Source organism: Thunnus albacares, chromosome 1 (genome assembly GCF_914725855.1).
Source record: "Thunnus albacares chromosome 1, fThuAlb1.1, whole genome shotgun sequence".
NCBI lineage: Eukaryota > Metazoa > Chordata > Actinopteri > Scombriformes > Scombridae > Thunnus > Thunnus albacares.
The window spans coordinates 6479886-6494729 of record NC_058106.1 but is presented as its reverse complement, the minus strand read 5'-3'; the positions used below and the strand labels follow the sequence as shown (position 1 = coordinate 6494729).

Genomic DNA, 14844 nt, shown 5'->3' with positions numbered 1-14844 from the left:
ATACATAGTGATGGCTGGAGTACATCTGTCTTTTACCTTTTTTTTTAAGATGATTTTTGGCAATTTTTGCCTTTATTTCATAGCTGAAAACGTAGAGAAACAGGGTGGACAGAGGGGTATTAAATACAATAAAGGTCTGTGGAAGTTGCAGTTATGCAGTATGCGTCTTCACACGTAGGTTACCGAGGCACCTCTCCTTTTGACTTTTCATTGTGCTCTGGTGTTCATCTAAAAAAATAATAAAATTAAATTATTGTTGCTCTCATCTCCCATTACTGATGCAGTGGAGTCCAGACAGCCAGAAACCAAACCGAGTTTATCCTTAACTGTTAACTCAGCCAGTTCAGAAATGACAGATGTGTAGGAGTCAAACACAAACCCACACAAATAAAGACTATCAGATTCCTGGATAATGTCAAAATCATGCATACAGGAATATAAATAACCAGGTTTATCTTTGTTCCATGTAAACATATCCTGGATATGATCAAAACCTGGATAGGAAAGGGATACTAGTGTACTTGTTCTTTTTCAGACACCTGAACATGAGCCAGGTGCTCCAGCTTGGCGGCGTGAACGAGGACATCCCCTACATCTACCCTCAGCTCCAGCACAAACACTTCACCGGCTGCATCCGTAATCTTATCGTGGACAGCAAGGTAACACACTTGTTCATGCAGCAATGACACACTTACACACCCATAACCACATAACCATTAGCACACCAGCATGCAAGTAAAGTCAAACTCACACCTGCACTCTAGCTGATAAATGGATTAATAACAGGTTTCAACATTCACTGTACCCTTGTGCTATGGAAGAGCTGTTTTTTTTAATGCTTTTAACTGTAACCTTAAAGCACTTTCAAATACTACACATGTGCACTCCAAGGGTGAAATGGAAGATGAACCTTTCCACTTCTGCCTAGTCTGACTTCAAGTCAAGACTTTAAGTAAAAGTCTACTGCTCTGTTGGAATTAAAAGTCAAGGACTCCATACTCAACCATGACAATCTGAGTCCAACCGCAATAAAACCCAAATAATTTCTGCATGACCACAGGCTTCAGGTATGATAGCCTTGTGTCAACCCACTCCCTCCTAAAGCCTGAAATTTTTAGCTAAAATTGTATTTTCTGGTGCAGTTTTTAGCTAAGCATCTAGTAAACCCATGATGTGAGAAATTTTGCCCCTGCCAGACAAAACTGTCCTGTCTTGCCTGACATAACTGGTATTTAGTCAAGGCCTTCTTAGACAGAATTTTAAATGATAAGGACTAGGTAAGATTTTTGATCCCTGATCTTCCAACAAAAGATACTGGAGAATGAGCAGGTAAATTAGAAATAAGATGTTTGTGGTTAAAGAGATTCTTGGCTTGCTGCTCAAAATACCGTTGTCACTTGCTGCTAGTGATAATGTCTTATGCATCTTTTCAAAAATAGCAATTACATTTTTTTAGACTTAAATTACACCTGGTATAAAATGCTCCACATTCAAATATGCTTACAATCTGATCATGGCATTTTTGCATTCACCATATAAAAAAGGCAAGTGGGAGGGGAGAAAGGATTGGCATCCTTAATGACACTTTCATAGGAGGCAACAGAAACTCTGACAGGTTGTTCTTTTCTGTAGTTGAGCCTGCAGTTGCATTGAACATTGCAGCAGAGACTACTTCACATTGGATAAGTGAAATGAGCAACTACTGGTAGGAGCAGACTCTTGCACACTTTCAGTGAAGCTAGGTTTTTCAAATATAAGTGGAGTATCTTGGATAAATGCATGCTCTTATTTTGAAATGAAGAGACATCACTGCAGCATTGCACTGAACACACGTTTCCTCCCCTGACACAAATTCCAATATCTAAACTCAGGATGTTAGTAAAGGCAAAATATCAGTTCTTTTGAGATTTAAACTGCAAACCTCACTCTGTGGAAGTGATTGTGTTGATTTTTTTTTTTTTTTTTTACGTATAATGTAACATGAGATTGTAACCACACAGTGGAGACAACAATGTTATTGGCTCGTGCAGACTGTAATTCAGTTGTTCTAGGTGTTTTATAAAACTAAAACTGTGTTTTAACAATCACAACAATAACTTAGTCAATAGATATGTAATGGAGATTGGTCACTTCTGGCTAATAACTGCTATGTTTATTGATTGTTATCTGCAGCTTATGTTGCAGTATCAGTAACCTACAGTGGTCTCTTTTTAACAAATACATAGCTGTTATAATGTCACCAATTTTCAGCAAACTAAGTTATGTATTTAAATCTTTTCACCTGATGAACACAATTGGTGTCAATAAGCACACACTCCCTCTCAGATTCAGATTCAGTCATATCCAAACACACAAACAGATTCAGTGTGGATGTCCATAAATCCACTTAGCAGTGATATTAAAAAAGATGCTGCTCATAACTACAGATTTTGCCTTAAAATCATGACATTTTGAGTTTTCTTCAGTTTTCTTCTTCCATGGTCATAGTGGTGTTGGAACTGCTAATAGTTCATTCAGCAGGACTTTTCATGGTGACAATTTGCCAGAATTTAAATTAATATAAGCTGAAGAAATGGGACTAAGGTGTATTCCACAGCTAACTCTTTACTTTCTGCCTTTAAAACATTATTGGAACTGTATATCTAAAACTTAGAACAAGTTTATTCACAAAAAAAGCCAAAGAATACAAATAGGAGTGACAAAATACATTAATATTATATTTTATTTTATCACTTTCTTTACATTACTAAGGTTCAGAATGTGCTCTCAACATGGTTCTTATATGGTCCCTCTATTCATTCATATACAAATATTTTTCCTGTGTTGAAAACCTGTGGACCTGAAGGCAAAAAAAGTAAGTTTTAAATTGCACAAACTTTTTTTTTTTCTTAAAGTCTATTCTAAAATGTATAGTACATCTCACATCTAAATTCATGGTTTTTCTGAGTACCCCATCTTATTCTGAAAATAACTATGTATGGCATGTCTGTAAGACTTGTAGTGACTCCTCTAAAAGCCTGAAAATAAAGGGTCTGAAAACGGAGCGACAAAAGCCTGGGGTTCAAAGAGTTCAACTATCTGAATTATTTACCTGTTGTTTACAAAACAGACAAAAGTAGAAATAAAATGATTTGTCTACATTTAGGAAATTTACACTCATGTTGAAAAAAGGTTTCATACATATAAGTACCTAAATGACCAATCTCCATCTAAATGTCTTTTAGATAAAATAATGACTTTGTGGGAAGGAGGCAGATATTCTGACATAACACCAAATAACCTAGTTAGTTGGTCACTTAATGGACTAGTGGACTGACTGCATTAGTTCAAACCACTTTTATCTAGTAGTCTGTATAGAAGGAAGGAGCCACATGGTCTCCAGAGGTGCTGAATGGGGCTTTATGAATTGTAGTCTTGTTACCTCCACAAACACAATTTATCTGTATCACTTCAGTAGACCTTTAAACCTCTATTAAGCTGTTGAATCTCAACAGTAGGGATATAAAAGGATACAAGTTTCTCCTGCTGTAGAGTTAAAGGCTTGTAGTATCTTAGCTGGAGACATAGCAGGAGGCTGCACAAACACAATGTACTAATGAGAGTAATCTGCATGATGTGTGTAGGCGGACATGAGGATAATAAATCTCCAAAGAGCAAGCAACAGTGGGTGTACTGATGATTAATATTGTTGATGGACATGTTCTACCATTGTATGATTTTTTTTTCTCTCTCTCTTATTTTTTTCCTGTGTTGGTGGTGTTTTTTTTTTATCACAGAAGGTGCTAATGTGTCACATTTGTTGCTATAGCAATATCATCTGTTTCACTTGAGGTGTGAGTGCCTGTGTTGTGGTAAAGGTATCTGAACTTGCTAGAAGCTCTTACTGTAACTGAACACTTATTATGGGTCAGTGTTTTCTTGTGTGTCTTTGTACAGTCTCCATATTTGTCTGTGATGTTATGTCTATGTCTCTGTTTGGTAACACTTTCTATGAAGCCCATGTCTATAATGCATTATAAACATACTTATAATGTGTTATAACCTGCTTATGACACTGTATAATTATAGTTATAAGCACTCAGAAATATTCATAATGCTTTATAACAATAATCATTGCACATTATAAAGCATTTTATAATAATTTCTAAGGTCAAGCATCATAATACTTAATAGTTGCTGGTCACACTGAAATTTCCTTTGCAAGGATCATAGTGTATTATAATTCTCGTAGTTGTAATACATTATAATCATTTTATAATGCATTATAATCACTGTTATAATGAATATAATAAGTGAGAAAAATATCATTAAATCTATGTGTAGTGAAGGAGGTTGAACTCCAGTCTCCCAGACCAGAGACAGCTATGCTAACCAGTCAGCCAAAGAATGAAGCTGTTGATTATAATGCATTATAAAATGATTATAATGTATTTGAACTATGAGAATTGTAATGGATGAAGAAGGGAGTAAACTAGTAGCATAGGCAGAAATCACAATGTGGGCCTAGCCTATCCAAGACCAGTCGGTTCTGAAATGCATATGTTAACCAAATAGGCCATTACAACTATACTTGCCCGAATGTACCACAGTTTGATCATAAAAACCTTATACATCATCAGAGGTAATGTTTGTTACAGGCTTAAGACGAACATTCACAGCATCGCATGGCCTGGCACAGCGGCTACATATTCAAACACACACAGCTGACTGGCGCGTCATTATTCAAGCGTATAGATAGAGGTACACTGGCACCAACATGGCACTTGAAAACAGCCTGGCACAGCAGCCACATACTGTAAACCACACACATGCACACAAACACACACACATGCACACGCCTTCCCTGAGATGACATTTGTTCATCTGTTGTTGTGATTGACCAAAATAAAGTGTTATTTTTGGAAAATAAATGTACTTTTCTCCTTTTTTCATAGGAAAGTATATGCGGCCAATTTTAATCCATAACACAACAGATGTAACAATAATTGCTCATTTTAACGAATAAGAAAATACAAACAAATCATACGCAATAAAATAGATAAATTGTGCCTATTTTAAACTAAAAACAATTTGTACATTGTAGGTTAAATGTGGTCTAAGGTTAATATCAAAGTAAGTAAATATATAAAAGTAAGTGTGCATATATATATAGTGGGGTAGAGGTCATCATTGGAGAATCAGATGTGGCTCCGTCAGCAGCCCTTTCCTGGTTAAGGGCTGATTTAGCTGCCACGTACCTGTTGTTACTTGGCACTTGCAGAGAAGAAACTGGCACAGGAGTAATCTCTTCTTCCTTCTCCTCACAACGTCTTTTTGTGATGCATTTAAGCAAACTGCTTTTTTCCCACCATACAAAGCAGCTACATTAAATTACTACAATAAATTTTAAGCAGCTAGCTTGTGGAAAGTAGGCTTCCTTGTGCAACGCAGGGGCTGTACACTGAGTGAACGAGGAGGCGCTGCTTGCAATCTGGCATTTGCAGAATGCATTGCCACTCATGAAAAACAAGAATTGTTTTATTTTTATTCGTTGCATTGAAATTGACACAGTATTCATTGACTGCTATGGTCCAGCAAAAAAGGAAGCCTTCTGATTGGGTGGGCCTGAGTGGCTACTCACAAGGGGTAAACTGGACTGGACTGAAGTCAGGGCGAACATGAGGCTGTGTTTTGGAAAAGGGACAGGAAGAGATTTTTCGATTTTATAGTTGTTTCTGTTCTGGAGTTGGGTTTGTCCCCTCTGGCTGTCATTTGCCATCATCTATTTTTAACTCCCTCTATCCTTGTCCTGTCATGTCACTCTGCTTATCTTTCTCCCTTCAGCTCTCAGTCTGACATTACTGCTTTAAGTTTTTTTTTTTATGTGGTGTCATCCCATTTTTATGGAGGTTTGCAGGGTTTAGACTAATGGCTTTTTGAATGGTAGTAACTTTGAGTTGAAGTTGAATTTGCAATGTTTTCTGTCAAAAAGTTTGTAGGAAAGCTTGTAACATGTTTTATAATAGTCTGGACCCGTGTAGAAGGCATGTGTAGTCATTAAAAAAAAAATTGGGAAAATCACATCCTAGTTTTTATATTGCATTCATTTGGCAGATTCTCTTCTGCCCAAAGCGACTCAGATTGCTTTTCTTTAACATTCACACACATCAGGAGCAATGTAGGAGTTCAGTATCTTGCTCAAGGACACTTTAGTCAGAATGAGTCAAACCACCAAACTTACAATCAATTTCCAACTTGCTGTACCACCAGAGCAACAGCCAAAGACATCTTTCTGCTGTCAGACTACTGACAAAAAAAACCTGAACAAATGAGTGGAGAAACATAAGGCATGCAGGTGTTTCCATACAGGGCATGTGATTTTGGAGCAGCCAAATGAAGGAATATCTTGTTCTATGCCTGCAGTAGAGTTCCAAAGACTTGAACAATCTGTACTACATATATTTTTGTCATGTCACTTTCTTCAACACTTTGATGATCACAAATCTGAGTGGAATCTGCCTTGTTTTTCCAGGGCTACATGCAAATCAGGGTCGGTCCAACTCCAATCCAGAGAATGGTGGTAAAGCACCTTAATCTATTTGGTAACTACCAAAAAAGCCTGAGGAAGAAGAAGAAATTGCAAACTTTAGTGGTTTAGTTTCAGCCATAGACTGTATATAAAGATGGACATTGCGAGGTGTGATCTCACCTGTTGGTTTCCACTGGAGCCAGTTTGAAGCGCAAAGTTGAAGCTTATGGGTGGTGCCATGTTTTCCATTTGAGCCAGGACCTTCCAAACAAGAAGTGCGGAGCCTTTCACACTCTGGAAACCCGCCCTGCTACCTCGAAAACACTAAGCGGTGCACACTTGGGCTAACATTAGCTACTTTAGCTAAATTGTGCTAACATGGCAGGTATCGTTATCAAGTTATGTTGAACTTACTGGAATTGAGTCAGAGAGCAGGAGGTGAGCTAACTGTCAATCACAGTTGTCAATCAAGCCCACACAGCAGACATCAAAGCTACTATAAGTCTTTAAATCTTATCAACGGAGCAATAATTTCCAAAATGACTACCAGCACACTTATTAGAGAGTCCGGTGCTCGCCGAACAGTGTGAGAGAAACACTGATTTTTTACTTGAAACAGCTTTATTCAGTATTTTTGCCTGTTTTAATCCCCAAGTAGGTTTGCTTTTGGAGAGGAGAAGATGTCTGCAGATAATTTGGCTCCTGGTAGAAACCTGCTGAACATCTGGATCTTAAGTTATCAGAGAAACAAGCTGAGCGAACATTAGCAGCAGCTTGGCTAGCAGCCCCTACTGGACATCCTGTGCCCGCTGAACAGTGTCAGAGAAATACCGAATTTTAACGTGAAACTGCTTTATTCAGTGTTTTTACCTGTTTTAAGCACCAGGTCTTTTTGTTTTGGAGAGGAAGAGACCTCTGTGGATAAATCAGCTCCCAGTAAAAACATCCTGAATGATGAACACTGAAGTAATCCTGTCCTGAAGAAGCTGGTTGTTTAACAATGAAGACAACTCCCATGATCCCACACTACTTCACAGCATCATCACACTCTATCTTTTGTTAATGTTTTGATTGAGAGACCCCTAGCAGCTGAAATGACATATTGTGCTTTTGAAACCATAATGAGTCGATGAAAAAAATGATTGATTTAGTATATCCAGAGAGAATTTGACACTTTTTGAATGGCAGTCATTTGGAGCTAGAGATTCCTTGGAGCTGAAGTTTTAACACCTTACTAATACTCTTTAAACTGTTGGTTTTTCATTTAATTTGTCATCAACTGACTGCATGTCACTCTCTATCATATTCCCTCCTCTCAGTTTAGACAGAGGTTTCCAAGAGATTTAGCCAGTTTTGTCTTCACAGCACGCTCACAGTTGCATACTTTATATTCTGGTCTAGAATTTGTTTTTCTCTTCCTATGTGCCGAGACATTTTTATGCCCAACACCTGAAATTAATCTTAGCAAATAGGGCAGCCTACGGTGTCTCTGTGTGAGGATGTGACACTCTTTGCTTTTGCAGCCACAATTTGTAATTTAAGCAGAAGCAGGTGTATTTTTGTGTTTTGCTCAGACAAACATCCACACACACACACACAAACACACGCACTTACACCACAGTGACACAGATGCACATTCAAATCAATTGCAGATACCCCAGTGAGTCTTTCAGTCATTGATTGCTATTGTCTGTGTTTCAGTCCTTCGCAATCAACATGATCAGTCCACACTAAGCAGCCAGAGGAGCCTGAGCTTTTAAAGGTCAGCGACCAATAAGATGCCTCTTTGCTGGAGGTCACAGCCAATCAGCAGCTCCCTGGCAGAATAACTCACAGTCAGTTTTTACGATCCTTTGCATTCCTACGTCCTCGCCGCAGCACCAACAGAACTCATAAAGTTAGGGTTCGCCAGAGAGGAGATTGAGCATATTAATGTCTTTTATGACATCCCTTTGTGAGGGACACAAATTTAGGCGTCCAAGGTTCCCCTGTCCTTTCAGCTCTCTGTGCAGTTGGCCATGCTGTTTGTCAGTTAGAAGACTGGTCCAGTGTTGGGTTTCATCACTGTGGGAAGAGCGTTAGAAAGAGTCTAGAGAGAGATGAGATGGGAAAAGAAGAGAATGCCCTTCAACACATTTGAAAGTTTCCTTCCTGAATTCTTTCATTTTCACTCTGTTTGACTTTATTTTCCTCTTTTCAATCTGTGACTCCCCCTCTGGCTGCTTACCCCCTTCATGTGTGTACTGTGTCTTCCCCAATTCCCTTTCTCTGCTGTCACTTTGCTTTTTTGTTTCCTGTTTGTAAGCTACTTACTTATTGGCAACTCTTCCATCTTCTCCTCTCAACTTCTCTCACCTCTTTCCCATTTTTTTCCTTATTTTTTAACACTGTATTCTCACCTCTTCTTTCTCCTGTTCTCTTTGTTCCTCCCTCCCCCTCTCATCTCATCTCACCTTATATCCCCCATCTCGCCTTCCTTTCCTCTTGACATCATCCTCTCTACGTTTACTACCCCATTGCCTCTCCTCTATCTCCTCCATTCAGCTGTATGATTTGGGCTCCCCGGCCGACTCCCAGTCCAGCTCTCCAGGCTGCCTGACCACTGATAGCAGCTGTGTCAACATGGGCTATCCGTCCTGTGGCCACCGGGGTCGCTGTCACGGTGAGTGGGGCTCCTTCAGCTGCCAGTGTGTGCCAGGATACGCAGGACACCAGTGTGAAGAGGGTAAGCCAAACTTATTTTGGACTATTGCATTAAAGGAAAACATCAAAACTGTGGTACTTTCTACCACTGACAACAAAATCATCCATGTGTCCCTGAAGGATGATTTTTTTGGTCCATGGCTTGTAGCAAAGACTATGTTGATTGATAGCATGTAACACTTAGAAGTAACTGGTATTATCTTAGCACCGATGTTTCAAAAATTGTAAAATGAGTTTGTAGTCAATCTAAAGCAAAACGATGAGTAATAGGCTATGTCAGTCTGGAAGTTTCATGTCAAAATGGCTGTAACTGATATTGTTTTATTATAAGAATGTTTCAGATGACAATGTGTAATGTGAGAGGTGTCGCTCATATTGATGAACCTGCAGAGAATTATCACCTGATTCTGCAGCTCCCCTCAGCTTTTTGGAGCTTTATAGCGAGTTTTACTGATTAGCTTCCAACTTTACAGTTTTGGTTCACTCTTAGTGCTCTCATAGCATTGTTTACAGCCTCAGCAGGAAGCTGTTTTCAGAGAAAAAGCTCTAAAAACCTACTTTACACTACCTGCTCAGCACCAAACGGCAAACAGACAGTTAGCAATTAGCCTGTGAACATAGTGCAGCATTTAGCAGCTAAAGAGACATTTCCCTCAGGAGTTGGTAGAGAGCAAAAACAGAGCTAAAGGCGAGTGAATATTGCACCTACATTCACCAGGTGGAAACACAACTCCAAATGAATGATAATGTTGCTCCCTAACAAGTTCAACATATCAACTTAAAAGGTAATAATACGTCTGTGTTAAGTTCAGAATTTGTTTCCGCTTCCCTCAAGTAGTCAAAAAATTTGTTATCACAGGCTTAAATGCTGCAATTAAAATCACTGTGCTGATAGATTCTCACCTGAAACAACTTTGGGAAATAAACCTGGCTGTATTGGTTACAATGTGGTGGTTACAATATACAAGCCATATACAGCAAAATAAGCATAGTATCACAGATGGAAATGACGTTTGTCTTGTTTAGTTATTAAATTAAAGAAGATAAAATGAGACACACTGACAGGTTATAGGCAGTTTTCTCTGACAGCACTAGGGCAGCAGAGCACGTAAATCCAGCTTTATCTTCATCATACAGTTTCAGTCAACATGTTTTGTAAAATGTAACCTAAATTGTCACAGAGAAAAAAGCCTGAGTAGACTACAGACATTGTTGGATCTTTCCAACCAGGGTTAATTACTTTTATCACCCACTGCTGTTCCATGCCTTCCTAACATTAATGGTATACAATGCCATCTGCTTCTTGGCATCTTGTATGCAGGTGGTATGTACTCTATTTGCGAAACCATGCATATATAGGTCAAGCACTTGCCTTTATATTTTATCCAGTATGTTTCCTCAGAGGATTCTTCAGTACTGCTGTGTAATTCTTGTAAACAGAGAGCAGCATGTGGGCTTTTGGCATTGTCCATATTAAGGATCCATATGGCCTGAAGAAAGTAGCTCTTCTTGAGCCTTTCTGTGTTGGCTTTGTAGCTGTGGAAGTGTGTGCCTGACAACAGCGGTTTGAAGAGACTGTTGTTGGAGTGAGATGGGATCTTTTAATGACCCTCCTCTCCCTAGTCCTGTACTGCCTGTTGCACACTTCCTTTAGATTGAGGAGTACACCTCCATTGATGCTTTCTGCTGACCGCAGCACTATCTGCCCGGCTTAAGTCTTATTTTGTACTTGTCTTGTACTGCATGATGATGCTCCCTTACAGGATTCTCTCAAATTGTAGTGTAGACTATTTGAGGATTAAGGAGAATATTCAGTCTCACATAATGGAAGTGCAGCAATACCTTCTTCGCTAGGGTGTCACTTTGGAAAGTCAATTTTTTTTATGTATTTTTATTTTTTAAATACATTGCCAAAGATCTGTTTCCTCAACATCTTTTAGTCGGTGCAACAGCTCAGTGATTCTCATTTACTGTCCTCTATAAACACTGTCATGTCTCCAGTCAGCTACTAAAAGCTATAAGTAGACAGGCAAACTATCAATGATTAATCGAATAAGGGAATTTATGGATACATGAATGGAGGAATGTGAATGAATCACTCTCCATATGAATGGAATGACTCATATCTTTGAAAAAGCAACAAGCTCTGGAGACAGTTTTGGTTTTGGCAAACAATGGGCCAATCTTTGAAATAAAAAAGCAAATGTTTTGTGTATTCTTTAACATGATTCTCACACCCAGACTGTGTTCATGTTCATGTGATTTATCTGGTTACATTTTAGACGCAATTCCAACTGAAAACACAACCTGTGTGACTCCTGTAATCCTCGCCTCACATTCAGATTGTGCCTGAATACGCCAAGTATATTTACACCTGATATTAATGTTCATTTCTGCTACACATGTTAAATTTAGCTTTCTCACAAAAGAGATCATAATATTTACATCCTCAGAGGTGTTCTCCAAGGAAACCTGGTGATGGAAAATAATGTCCGTAACAGCACTCAGAAATAAGCTCGGAAAAAAAAACAAACATGTCTGTCCTTATGTCTCATTTGCAGGTTTATATGATTATTTACATCCAACAGTCATTTATTTGATAAATATCCCCATTTAAACTACCTTACTTCACCACATTCCTCTCTTCTATTCTCAACTTATCTATGAGTAAGGTAATGACATTAAGGTATATAATTCATAGTGTTAATATGAATTGATATCTACAAATCCCAAATGTCTGTGTGGGATTGGTAAACACAGTGTAAGCAGGAAAACATAAAATTGAATTTTGAGAGGACATGGCTGATCTGTTGCATATTGCATGCCAGGAATGAACCAAATATTTGACATCGCCTTCAAGCAGGATCTCACGAACCACTCAACTCAACTTAAAGTTGCATGGAAGAGAGACAAAGAGGGAGAGGTGTGGAAGAAAATTTAACTTGCATATGCTATGAGATGGAAGAATGGCTTCGAAAACATTTTAGCTGTGCTTGGTTTAGTCTGCCTGGCATGTAAAAAATCCACTTCTGGGAACATGGGTCTAAGAAAGAAGATCCAAGCATAACCCAAGCTAAACCACACATACATATTCTATCTTGTGTTTTTTGCATATTCTGCCCCGCCACCAGCTGTCTGCACACTGAGGGAATTTAAGGAGTTGTGAAACTGATTTATTTGAAGTTACTTGAGGTCACTTCTCTCTGGAATGAAGTGCCTTCTAAATGGATAGAATTTGATGTGTTACATTTAAAACTTTAATTGTGTTTATTCTCAATCACAGCACTATTTTACTGACTTGTGTTTGTGTATGTACCAACACCAGAGGTCCCAGAGTATTCCTTTGATGGGCACAGTCACTTGCACTACCAGCTGACGTCCCCACTGCCGGCCCGGAGGACGTGGGTTCAAGTTCTTGTTCGAACCCGCAAACACAGCAGCAGCATCCTCAGTCTGATCTCGAAGGAGCAGAGCGAATACCTGCGACTGGAGGTAAGTCTGCCTGTGTGAGTATATGTGTATGTATGTGTGTGTATGTGTGTGTGTGTGTGGGCAGACTGTGATGGAAGATTGTATGAAAGCTTGTCTCCTTAACTACAAAAATCATCTGTGGTTTTTGACATATTTTGGTTATGTGGGGAACAAATCTGCAGGTAATAGTGTGCAATTCTGAATATAGTGAATACGTCTTCCCTCCTGTCTTCTATCCTGCAAAGCAGCAGCAGTCATTTTGCTCTTGTCATAAACAACACTTAATGTATGTAGTGTTTCTAGTGCTGTCATGTAACTTCAGTTATTCAGTAGTCACAGAAAACTAGAGGCTGGTTGAAAAAAAAGCTATTGAAAACTATCACAACAAGTGAGATATTTTTCCCAAACGTTCCTGTGTAAGTTAACCCTTTAAAGGAATTGTTCAACATTTTTGGGGAATTCTTTGCTTTATTTCCAAGATAGAGATTAAAAAATCGATATCAATGCCATGTCTTTGTGTTAAAGTTGAACTGAAATTTTGATTTCCCTAATTTTTTGTGTAAGGAAATATAAACTATACTATATAGAGTATATTTTTCTATTTTTCAAAACAGAATAAAAAGTTTTTTGGACATATTTATGCAAACAATGTCTGAGCTTAAAGCCTGTGACTGGGCGTTTCCCTTGGCACCGGTGGAGTAACAAATGAGAGTCAGCATTGCTAGGAGACACATCAACAACTACACTCCATAATGTTTATCCTACAAATGTTGATACACAGCATTTTTATTTTATTTTTTTCACCTTTTCCAACAAGCTAACATAGCCTTGGTTATCAAACAGTAACGAGTTGTCTGTCTCTTTTACAACATTCAACAAGCAAGCTAGGCTGACAACCTCGGGCCGGTGTGGCTGTTGTAAGTGAAGTGATATTACAATCTGTTTGTAATGCCCGTCCACACATATATTGCACCAATCAAATTACTTACCGACTTCATCAGTCATACAAAAAATTCACACCCCCTAGACAACAGTAATGTAGGGGGGTGTCACTGCAGAGAAATGAATAAAACCTCATTTTTTCTCTTTTTTTTTTACCATTTTCACCAAAAAACAACACGTCAAAACAAATACCAAGGATGTATATTCTCATTTCTTTTGTTTAATTTTAGTTTGACTTTAAGTATAAAGCTGTTTCAGACTAGCTTAGCATAAAGAGAAGGGAAATCATCTAGCTTGTTCTATCAAGAGTTAAACTGTTGTTTGTCAAGAAATAGCTCCAGCACATAACTGGCATTTTTACATTTGTGTTTTGTACCGTTTAAACAAACAAGAATAAAGTGTGGTAATTTGTCAGCTTTAGAAGTTAGGGTAGGTTTATTTTTTGTCAATATACACAGAGCCAGGTCAGCTTTCTTCCAGCTACTAGTCTTTATGCTAAGTCTATGGCCCACTGATGAAAGCCCTTGCATTTGCATTATTATGAACTGGCTGTTGGTGGTGACGTTCCTGAGAAAAATCACAAGCAACACACAGTTAGTGACGCACTTTCCATCACCCAGCAGTGGTTGGTCCACAAGATGGTAAACGGAGCTAACGCAACAGACTCGCTCTTCAACTGCCAACTGATTGACGTCACACAGGTGACACTGTTTGGATCTCTGGGAAGTGAGGTCCAAAAACAGACCTGTAATTACCACTTATCACCATAGGTGCCGCCAGAGAGAACAAAACAGAGATCTTCGAGATTGTTACTTTAACACAATGTCACGCTTTAGTTCTGTGTGTTGTCTAAATTTACTGTTGAAGAAAACAGAGGAAGTGATATAATGTATTAGCAGTAAAAATGTTTTTGGTTTGACACTGAAAGCACACTGCCAGGACTGAATACATTAAATGTATTATTTGGTTATTTGTATTTATTTGGCTTCATTTCTCCCACTCTTCTTTTCCTCTGGTTGCTCTGCTCACACTTGAATTGCTCTCTCATATTTGTTTATTTGCCAGCCTCCTTCTGTTGTTTTTTACCCTTCTTTTCCACTCCTGACTTTCTTTCTGGTATCATGCGATACCTTCTCACCCCATGCTGCGACCACAGGTATTGATCAAACATCAGTGTCAAAAATGATGATAATTATCCATACCACAGCTGCTGTTACAGT

General features: G+C 38.6%; 1 protein-coding gene across 1 annotated transcript in view; it reads left to right on the top strand.

The window, feature by feature from the left end:
- si:ch211-186j3.6 (neural-cadherin) overlaps positions 1–14844 on the top strand; it is a 260357-nt gene that overhangs the window by 188239 nt on the left and 57274 nt on the right. The window contains exons 30-32 of the mRNA XM_044357504.1: positions 536–659; positions 9053–9233; positions 12537–12703. Coding sequence (XP_044213439.1) covers positions 536–659; positions 9053–9233; positions 12537–12703 — 472 coding nt within the window. The remainder of the gene's footprint in view (positions 1–535; positions 660–9052; positions 9234–12536; positions 12704–14844) is intronic.